At 44.6% G+C, this 10967-nt stretch overlaps 1 protein-coding gene across 1 annotated transcript; it reads right to left on the bottom strand.

Moving 5' to 3' along the window:
• Positions 1-290: 290 nt before the first annotated feature.
• On the bottom strand, positions 291-10082 carry LOC115186292 (proteoglycan 4-like). Its single transcript, XM_029745963.1, has 2 exons — positions 8889-10082; positions 291-2101 (listed from the first exon to the last, which is right to left on the bottom strand). Exon 2 carries the CDS (start codon positions 1740-1742, stop codon positions 291-293), a length of 1452 nt encoding a protein of 483 aa, XP_029601823.1. The 5' UTR covers positions 1743-2101; positions 8889-10082.
• Positions 10083-10967: the final 885 nt, after the last annotated feature.

The raw sequence follows: 10967 nt of genomic DNA, 5'->3' as shown, positions 1-10967 counted from the left end.
ATTAACATTCGAGTCTCCCAAGACTAGTATCGGTTTGTATCCTTTAAAATTCCAATCCGCCACCTTGCCTTTTGGTCTGGCTTTATGGTATGATGGTTTCTGGAGGGTTGCTGGGGTTGGGGGTTGATGCTGGGGTTGTGGCTGAGGCTGGGGTTGAAATTCAAACTGGGGTGGGTATGTTGAGGCGCCAGTTATACAGGGGTCTCGGACTGGCAGTGACATGATGTCTTTTTGGAGGGGCTCAGATTGGTTGTTTTTGGGTTGTTGCTCATTGCTTTGTCCTTTAATCATCATTTGCCCCTGAACTGCCCAGTCCTAGTCTCACCCCCTGATCTGGCGCCTCCTGTTGGTGAAAGCGATAGTGGTGAAATCCTTTCCCAGGTTTTGACTGAGACATTACTATGTTTATACACCTTGGTGGTAGGGGTGTTAACTAGGGGATTGGGTAGTGTTGCTATAGCACTGAGGGTTTCTGGCTGGCTGCAGGCCCTATGGTGGAACTCAACTGGGGCCTGGATTAAATTAGAGGTGTTAGTGGTTGTCAATTCCAGGTTGGTGTCTATGGTGGGCGATGGGGGACCAATGATGCTTGGGATACTGTGCTCCTGGGTGGTCCATGGGTTGTTTACTCTCTGTGGGTCATGAGGGGAAGTGGAGGTAGGGGTTCTTATAATCTCCTTTCCTTTTGCCTTGGGAGAAAGGGGGGGAGTGGGTGCCATGTTGTTCTTAGAATGAGGTGGGGAGTTGTTTAGGGCAATATTGCTGACATCTATCTGTGTCTGCGAAGGTGCAACTGGGGAAGAGGGTGTTGAGGTACGGATCCCTATCTCAGTGGAAGATTGTGTCTGGGGAAGAGGAGGATGCTGATTATTTAGCTTCTGGTTTACAGAGCACTGTGCTGGGGCAGGGCGTAGCCCCAGTGGGGATGATCGTTTTTGAGAGGCCTGAGGCTTACCTGGAGGAGAGAGCTTGGGTAAAGGAGGGAAGTCCTCCAACGTTGGTGAGAAAGGAACTGGTGCTGAGGTGGTGGGCAGAGAATTCAACTGTGGTGGGGCCTGTATTTGAGCTGAGGCTGTATGCCAGGGGTTCTGTTGTTGTTCCAGTGGCCCGGGAGCCAATGTGGTTATTGGCTGGGGGGAGGCTGAGGGGAAGGGGAGCTCTGTAGTGGGGTAAGAAAGGGTAGTCCTAGGGAGTTGTCTGTAGTGAGTTTCTAAGGAACTATTCAAAATTGTTTCCACTGTAGTGATGGTAGTGTGTGTCAGTTTATGTGTGTATCTCTTATGAGCCCAGCCCACAGCTATGTGCAATGCCAGAGTGTTGAATGTATTGGGTGGTTGTGTGAGTGATTCGATAATTGTCTGGTAGTGTATTTGTAATATGTTCATGTTATTGTTCATCCATTGCTGTGTGTTCTGTAGTACTTGAGCTGCAGTGTAATCTGTGGGTGAGGATGGCTTGATAAAATTGGTGAGTCTGTTCACCTGTCTCATCATGCCACTAGGGAACCTACGGTCTGAGATGGCTTTATCAATGATTTCTTTATGATGGATGGCCTGTATCAACTTGAAGTACAGTTTTGATGTTTGCCTGGTTGCCTCATCAGGGGGTTGGTTAAGGCGTGGCTGTCTGCTGAGAAGGGGGTGTGGGACTCTATTAGTGGGGGGTTGTAAGACTCTGTTATTAAGGGGTTGTTGGGCTCTACTACTGCGTTGCTGCGTTGCTATACTCATAAGGGACTGCATGGTTTCCTGTTGGGGTGGGTATCATTCACTAGTAGGGGCAGGACAGCGTGCAGCCACCGGCCGGGTGTGTGTTTTAATTGCAAGATGTGAATTTCTGGGCAGCACGAGACGATGTGCTGCTCAGTGTGGGTTCTTACCGCCTTGTTGTTGAGGCTGGGGTTTGAAGTAGAGGTCGAGTCTGGGTGTTGGAGATGGAGGGTAAGGCCGTCGATGTTGTAGCCAAACCCTTAACGTCTTTTTGTAACTCCTTGAGTAGATGTTGTCCAGTTCGCCTTGTTGTTGAGGCTGGAGTCGAGAGGTTGAGTCTGGATGCTGAGTCTGGGTCTTTGTATAACTCCTGGGGTCGATGTTGTTCGATGCTGTGGACTCAGATGTGCAGTTTAAAAAGTTCTGGGTTGCAGTTCAGTTACAGCTTCTCCAGCTGGAGTGTTTTTCTCCCAGTTACCTCTAAAACCCTCCACATCTTCAATTAAAACGTAACTTTTATTATTTTATAGTTAAAAAAAACCAACCAACTCAAATACTGTTATCAAACCCGTATCCAATGTGATGCCCGCTGTGTTGTCCCGTTCAAAATTCCTGACGTTTCGCAGTATTCCTGCTTCTTCAGAGGGAATTTTTTTCTAGTGGAATACCCCCCAGTGCTTAAAAAGGGTCAGTTGGAGAGGGGAAAGCCTTCCCACTGCTCCAAGCATTCGAATACCTGTATCTAGATTCTCATTGGTCGAATCTATTGTCACTCACCATGCTGTGTTGTGAGTCCCTGTCCTATAGGCTATTTCTTAATTGTCTCTGTTCTATTGGCCCATTTTGAATTTGAATCTAAATCTATGAGACTCAATCTATGAGACTGCTAATTGGTGAAAACTGAGAGAAGAGAATCTGGGGGAGTTCCTAGTGAGGAGCGGAAAAGGGGAGGAAAAACTGGGTTTAGGGTCTTCTAAAGCGATTTTGATATAATATGAATATATACCTGTCTGTATTTTTCTAATGTGAGAAGTTTAACCTTTTTATCAAAGAGGAATAAGTGGACCCATAACCATGTCTGTTAATCATTCCTGTCCCTTGTGGCTCAGTTGGCAGACCACAGCTCCCTCAGCCCTGTGGTTGTGGGTTCAATCCCCCCTGGGTGCCTGCACGAACGTGCAAGTTCTTCCTAACCACCGCGTCCACCCAGTGACTATAATGCTAAATGTTAAGCCTATCTTTCCTTATTGTAGCCCTATTCTCAATATTCCTTGCTGTTCTCTCTTTCCCTGTTTTGTCCTTATTCTTGCCCTACCCTCTATACTTTCTACCATTTCTTTCAATTTATATTTCCGTCACTCTGTGTATTTTATTACTTTAGCTGTTTGGCATCTGTGAGGTTCCCTGTGGCACAATGAGACCAAATCAAAGAACAAAACAAAAGTGACTGACAAAGGAACTGGGGTTTGTGATTTGTCTCCCCTATTGTGGTGATGTTTTGGCTCCTTGGGTGTGGTTCTGTTGTGGAAAGAGTTGTTAGTCACAGTGGAAATAGTATTCTTCTCTCGGTGGGCACAAACCTTGGCCCCCAGTGGGCAGCGAAAATCCAATGTGAAAACCCTTTGACACTGGTGGAGGGGTGCCACAACAATGGCACAGGCTAGGGTTAGGTTTTGAATTGAAGTAGGGTTAAAAAGAGACTGATTTGTCTTGTGGTGCGCAGGCCTATTGCTGTGTACCCCTCCAATCTGAATAAATTCTACTGTTAAAATCCACTAGATTGACTCCTAAAAACCTATTCAAAACGTAAGTAGGTTAATATTGTTTCTAAAAATGATAGTCTGAGTGGTCATCTAGGACCATGAAGGAACTAAGCTGTTAAAATATACTAGATTGACTCCTAAAAACCTTTTCAAAACGTAAGTAGGTTAATATTGCTTCTAAAAATGATAGTCTGAGTGGTTATCTAGGACCATGAAGGGGCTAAGATGTTAAAATATACAAGGGATCAGGGGATAGATGCTTTATTAGTACATATGCACAGTTATAAGCCCATTTATCTATAAAAGTGCTATCAGGTCAAGTGCTGAGTTGTAAAAACAAATTCAAATACATACAAACAAAAGGAATAAAACTATTATAAATAAGCATGCACCTGTTGAATATAAGAAAAACCACACAAACTTTATTTATTGTGTTTTTTGTTTTATGGTGCATCCTTCTTCCCGCTCCTTGAGAACCCTGTAAACAAGTGCTGTCCCTTTCCATGGATCCTATCTGATCTGTTAAAACCGCTCATTCAGACCGCTGGGTGTAATTGTTTGTAGGTCTCTTATCCACCTACGTTCCACTGCCTTTCGCCGCCCACTGGTCCACCCAGAACACGACTGTAATCCTGATATATTGAGGTAGGTGACGGGGTGCTCCTGGAAATGAGTGACTAGTTCTGTGTGTAGATGGGCACGTTTGATATTGTATAGATGTTGTTTAAGTCTATTTTCTATTGTATACTGAGTTTCCCCAATGTAGTGTTTTTTGCAAAATGTGCACGTGATTATATATATGACATTTGGAGTGTAGAGTGAAATGGAGTCTAAAACTGGAGTGGAGGTCTTGCTGTATGAGTTTGAAATGAATTTTCTTTGTCTGAAGTGGGCCGTGTAGGGTTTGGGTGGTTGTGGGGGCTTGGTACTGTATTTAGCTTGGATGAGGATGTCTTGGAGACTCTTGTTCCTTCTAAATGCTGAGATTATTCTATACGGCTGGAGGGGGGTGTGTGCCTGTTGGGTGATGGAAAAATGGTGTTTGAACGCCTGATATAACGGTCTGATCCTATGTGAGAATGTAGTAACTAGGGGGATGAGAATTGTCTGCTGCTTGGAAGGGGAACAAGAGGAGGAAAGAGGATTGTGGTTCCGGAGGGGGTCAATGTCCAAGTTTGTTGTTCTAGGAAGGTTACGGTTAGGGGTAGGGTTATGGTTAGGGTTAGGATTAGGGTTAGGGTTAGTGATGGGGTTAGGGGTGGGGTTAAGGTTAGGGTTAGGGTTAGGGTTGAGGTCAGGGGAATGGGGGGATTTGGAACTGTCTCCGGAACCTCTATCATGAGGGTTGAGGTCAGAAAGAGTGATAGACAGACTTGTGTTGTGTGAGTGTGTAGGCTGAATGGGAGAGAGGGCCCCCAAGGTGCTGTTTTTAATTGTTCTGAGGTATCGTTTGGAGTAACCTCTCTGTCTAAGTGCATGAAATAGTGTTTGGATTGCTTTTTCCAGATCCTGTTTGCAGGAGGATATCCTATAAAACCGTATAATTTGTGATTTAACGATGCCTCTGAATGTATGTTTGGGGTGGTAACTGTGTTTGTGGAGTAGTGCATGTGTATCTGTTGGTTTGAAATAAACTTTAGTGCGTATTGTTTTTTGAGACTGATTTATGTGATTAAAGAAGACTGTAGTATCCAAGAAGTGTACTTCACATGGATCTATTATGTATTTAACCTTAATGGACGGGTGATGACTGTTGAGGATGCTAATGAATTCAGTGAATAGTTGGATATCATGAGGCCAGGCTCCTATAATGTCGTCTAGAAATCTGTAGTAGAATGTAGGTTGATGTGGGCACCTTGCCAATGCCTCTCTCTCCCATTCAGCCATGTAGATGTTTGCATATGCCGGGGCAAATTTCTTACCCATAGCTGTTCCCTCCACCTGTAAATAGTGCCTATCATTGAATATAAAGTCATTGTGTGTGAGGCTGATTTCTAATAATTGTAGTATTTCATTATCTGGTCTATTCCTGTCCGGGTGTGCATGGAAAAGGTTTCTAACCGTCTGTACTCCTGTTGCTGTATTTATGTTAGTGTATAAGCTATCAATATCTATAGTGAATATATATGTTTGGGAGGGAACAACTATGGGTTTGATCTTCTCGAGAAAGTGATAAGTGTCTCTGAGGTAGCTGGGGTGTCTGGTGGAGAGAGGGTTGATATGATGGTCAATGTATTGAGCTATGTTGTATGATTCACTACTACAGTCTGATACGATTGGCCTACCGGGAGGAACTTCATAGGGAATTGTCCAGGTTTCTGGCTCTTTATGAATCTTGCAAAGCAGATAAAACAGTCTGGGTCGTGGAGTGTCTGGTCCAAATAGAAAATCTCTTTGTTTTTTCGTGATGTGCCGTTTATCATAAAGTGTTTGTATGATTCTGCGCAATTTAGTCTGAGTCTGTGGTTGTAGGCTGTTTCCTATTGGTACATAGTACTTGGTATTGGATAACTGTCTATTTGCCTCGTATATGTATTGGTGTTTATCTAGGATCACTGTTTTCGATCCCTTATCTGCCGGTTTCAATATGATGTGAGGGTTGTTTATAAGTTCTTTTATGGCTTGTCTCTCTGTGCGGGTGATGTTGTCCTGTCTATCTGCCTGGGTGTGATAGTTGTGAAGGGTGTCTTGGTCGGTTCTAATTAGGTTCTTTACCCTCCTATCTATCTGGGACAGTCTAGGTTCCCAGGTTGAGGGAAGGGTGAATGGTAAATGGTTGTCATTGGTCTGGTAGTCAAAGTAGTCTAGAAGTTTAAGTCGTCTGTGATATTTATGTGTGTCCCTATGAAGTTCTTCCCAGTCAAATTTACTTGGGCGGGGAATGAAAGACAACCCCCTCTCCAAGAGTTGGGTCTGTGCTGCTGTGGGTTGAAATGACTTGGACAAATTCATGATATTTGATAAGGAGGGGCCAACTACCCCCTCCGTTGGGTAATCTAACAAAGCGACTGGGGAAGAAAGGGAGGGGGAGAGTACAGGGGGTTGGGATGAAAAGAAGAGTGTGGTGTGGCTAGGTGGGTCCAAATTGTGGGTAGAGCCTATTCTAAATTTAGCTGCTCACACCAATTCTTAAAAATGAGGTCTGCTGTGGTTGTTGTCCAGTGTATCCGGTCTGATGTTGTGTGAAATTCATCATGGGGTATCTCCAAGAGAAATGGGCCATGTGTGGTGATGTAACCATTAATGACTTTGAGGTTTCGTTTTTGATCTGGTGAAAGGAGGTGTGAGTGATTAATAATGGGGATGTAAATGATTGCATTAGGGAAAGTGAGTCTTGCTTCCTTGTGCATTGATGCAATCTGTTTGATTGAGGTTTTGTAGGGGTCATTATCCATGTTGTTTATGCCCACCGAGAGAACCACTACGCTGGTGTCTACGTGAATTTCTGTTTTCTCCAGGACCCTTGTGAAATGATAAAAAGTTGCTCCGGGGTAACTGTCCACTTGTATGTTTGGGTTGTGAAATGGAGGGATTCTATTAACATTCGAGTCTCCCAAGACTAGTATCGGTTTGTATCCTTTAAAATTCCAATCCGCCACCTTGCCTTTTGGTCTGGCTTTATGGTATGATGGTTTCTGGAGGGTTGCTGGGGTTGGGGGTTGATGCTGGGGTTGTGGCTGAGGCTGGGGTTGAAATTCAAACTGGGGTGGGTATGTTGAGGCGCCAGTTATACAGGGGTCTCGGACTGGCAGTGACATGATGTCTTTTTGGAGGGGCTCAGATTGGTTGTTTTTGGGTTGTTGCTCATTGCTTTGTCCTTTAATCATCATTTGCCCCTGGAACTGCCCAGTCCTAGTCTCACCCCCTGATCTGGCGCCTCCTGTTGGTGAAAGCGATAGTGGTGAAATCCTTTCCCAGGTTTTGACTGAGACATTACTATGTTTATACACCTTGGTGGTAGGGGTGTTAACTAGGGGATTGGGTAGTGTTGCTATAGCACTGAGGGTTTCTGGCTGGCTGCAGGCCCTATGGTGGAACTCAACTGGGGCCTGGATTAAATTAGAGGTGTTAGTGGTTGTCAATTCCAGGTTGGTGTCTATGGTGGGCGATGGGGGACCAATGATGCTTGGGATACTGTGCTCCTGGGTGGTCCATGGGTTGTTTACTCTCTGTGGGTCATGAGGGGAAGTGGAGGTAGGGGTTCTTATAATCTCCTTTCCTTTTGCCTTGGGAGAAAGGGGGGGAGTGGGTGCCATGTTGTTCTTAGAATGAGGTGGGGAGTTGTTTAGGGCAATATTGCTGACATCTATCTGTGTCTGCGAAGGTGCAACTGGGGAAGAGGGTGTTGAGGTACGGATCCCTATCTCAGTGGAAGATTGTGTCTGGGGAAGAGGAGGATGCTGATTATTTAGCTTCTGGTTTACAGAGCACTGTGCTGGGGCAGGGCGTAGCCCCAGTGGGGATGATCGTTTTTGAGAGGCCTGAGGCTTACCTGGAGGAGAGAGCTTGGGTAAAGGAGGGAAGTCCTCCAACGTTGGTGAGAAAGGAACTGGTGCTGAGGTGGTGGGCAGAGAATTCAACTGTGGTGGGGCCTGTATTTGAGCTGAGGCTGTATGCCAGGGGTTCTGTTGTTGTTCCAGTGGCCCGGGAGCCAATGTGGTTATTGGCTGGGGGGAGGCTGAGGGGAAGGGGAGCTCTGTAGTGGGGTAAGAAAGGGTAGTCCTAGGGAGTTGTCTGTAGTGAGTTTCTAAGGAACTATTCAAAATTGTTTCCACTGTAGTGATGGTAGTGTGTGTCAGTTTATGTGTGTATCTCTTATGAGCCCAGCCCACAGCTATGTGCAATGCCAGAGTGTTGAATGTATTGGGTGGTTGTGTGAGTGATTCGATAATTGTCTGGTAGTGTATTTGTAATATGTTCATGTTATTGTTCATCCATTGCTGTGTGTTCTGTAGTACTTGAGCTGCAGTGTAATCTGTGGGTGAGGATGGCTTGATAAAATTGGTGAGTCTGTTCACCTGTCTCATCATGCCACTAGGGAACCTACGGTCTGAGATGGCTTTATCAATGATTTCTTTATGATGGATGGCCTGTATCAACTTGAAGTACAGTTTTGATGTTTGCCTGGTTGCCTCATCAGGGGGTTGGTTAAGGCGTGGCTGTCTGCTGAGAAGGGGGTGTGGGACTCTATTAGTGGGGGGTTGTAAGACTCTGTTATTAAGGGGTTGTTGGGCTCTACTACTGCGTTGCTGCGTTGCTATACTCATAAGGGACTGCATGGTTTCCTGTTGGGGTGGGTATCATTCACTAGTAGGGGCAGGACAGCGTGCAGCCACCGGCCGGGTGTGTGTTTTAATTGCAAGATGTGAATTTCTGGGCAGCACGAGACGATGTGCTGCTCAGTGTGGGTTCTTACCGCCTTGTTGTTGAGGCTGGGGTTTGAAGTAGAGGTCGAGTCTGGGTGTTGGAGATGGAGGGTAAGGCCGTCGATGTTGTAGCCAAACCCTTAACGTCTTTTTGTAACTCCTTGAGTAGATGTTGTCCAGTTCGCCTTGTTGTTGAGGCTGGAGTCGAGAGGTTGAGTCTGGATGCTGAGTCTGGGTCTTTGTATAACTCCTGGGGTCGATGTTGTTCGATGCTGTGGACTCAGATGTGCAGTTTAAAAAGTTCTGGGTTGCAGTTCAGTTACAGCTTCTCCAGCTGGAGTGTTTTTCTCCCAGTTACCTCTAAAACCCTCCACATCTTCAATTAAAACGTAACTTTTATTATTTTATAGTTAAAAAAAACCAACCAACTCAAATACTGTTATCAAACCCGTATCCAATGTGATGCCCGCTGTGTTGTCCCGTTCAAAATTCCTGACGTTTCGCAGTATTCCTGCTTCTTCAGAGGGAATTTTTTTCTAGTGGAATACCCCCCAGTGCTTAAAAAGGGTCAGTTGGAGAGGGGAAAGCCTTCCCACTGCTCCAAGCATTCGAATACCTGTATCTAGATTCTCATTGGTCGAATCTATTGTCACTCACCATGCTGTGTTGTGAGTCCCTGTCCTATAGGCTATTTCTTAATTGTCTCTGTTCTATTGGCCCATTTTGAATTTGAATCTAAATCTATGAGACTCAATCTATGAGACTGCTAATTGGTGAAAACTGAGAGAAGAGAATCTGGGGGAGTTCCTAGTGAGGAGCGGAAAAGGGGAGGAAAAACTGGGTTTAGGGTCTTCTAAAGCGATTTTGATATAATATGAATATATACCTGTCTGTATTTTTCTAATGTGAGAAGTTTAACCTTTTTATCAAAGAGGAATAAGTGGACCCATAACCATGTCTGTTAATCATTCCTGTCCCTTGTGGCTCAGTTGGCAGACCACAGCTCCCTCAGCCCTGTGGTTGTGGGTTCAATCCCCCCTGGGTGCCTGCACGAACGTGCAAGTTCTTCCTAACCACTGCGTCCACCCAGTGACTATAATGCTAAATGTTAAGCCTATCTTTCCTTATTGTAGCCCTATTCTCGATATTCCTTGCTGTTCTCTCTTTCCCTGTTTTGTCCTTATTCTTGCCCTACCCTCTATACTTTCTACCATTTCTTTCAATTTATATTTCCGTCACTCTGTGTATTTATTACTTTAGCTGTTTGGCATCTGTGAGGTTCCCTGTGGCACAATGAGACCAAATCAAAGAACAAAACAAAAGTGACTGACAAAGGAACTGGGGTTTGTGATTTGTCTCCCCTATTGTGGTGATGTTTTGGCTCCTTGGGTGTGGTTCTGTTGTGGAAAGAGTTGTTAGTCACAGTGGAAATAGTATTCTTCTCTCGGTGGGCACAAACCTTGGCCCCCAGTGGGCAGCGAAAATCCAATGTGAAAACCCTTTGACACTGGTGGAGGGGTGCCACAACAATGGCACAGGCTAGGGTTAGGTTTTGAATTGAAGTAGGGTTAAAAAGAGACTGATTTGTCTTGTGGTGCGCAGGCCTATTGCTGTGTACCCCTCCAATCTGAATAAATTCTACTGTTAAAATCCACTAGATTGACTCCTAAAAACCTATTCAAAACGTAAGTAGGTTAATATTGTTTCTAAAAATGATAGTCTGAGTGGTCATCTAGGACCATGAAGGAACTAAGCTGTTAAATATACTAGATTGACTCCTAAAAACCTTTTCAAAACGTAAGTAGGTTAATATTGCTTCTAAAAATGATAGTCTGAGTGGTTATCTAGGACCATGAAGGGGCTAAGATGTTAAAATATACAAGGGATCAGGGGATAGATGCTTTATAGTACATATGCACAGTTATAAGCCCATTTATCTATAAAAGTGCTATCAGGTCAAGTGCTGAGTTGTAAAAACAAATTCAAATACATACAAACAAAGGAATAAACTATTATAAATAAGCATGCACCTGTTGAATATAAGAAAAACCACACAAACTTTATTTATTGTGTTTTTTGTTTTATGGTGCATCCTTCTTCCCGCTCCTTGAGAACCCTGTAAACAAGTG

Source organism: Salmo trutta, unplaced genomic scaffold (assembly GCF_901001165.1).
Source record: "Salmo trutta unplaced genomic scaffold, fSalTru1.1, whole genome shotgun sequence".
In the NCBI taxonomy this organism is placed as follows: Eukaryota; Metazoa; Chordata; class Actinopteri; order Salmoniformes; family Salmonidae; genus Salmo; species Salmo trutta.
This window is presented reverse-complemented; position numbering and strand designations above follow the sequence as displayed.

Bases quoted from the DNA above. Each gene is read 5' to 3' on its own strand.
- LOC115186292 (XM_029745963.1), bottom strand. From the start codon at position 1,742: ATGCAGTCCCTTATGAGTATAGCAACGCAGCAACGCAGTAGTAGAGCC.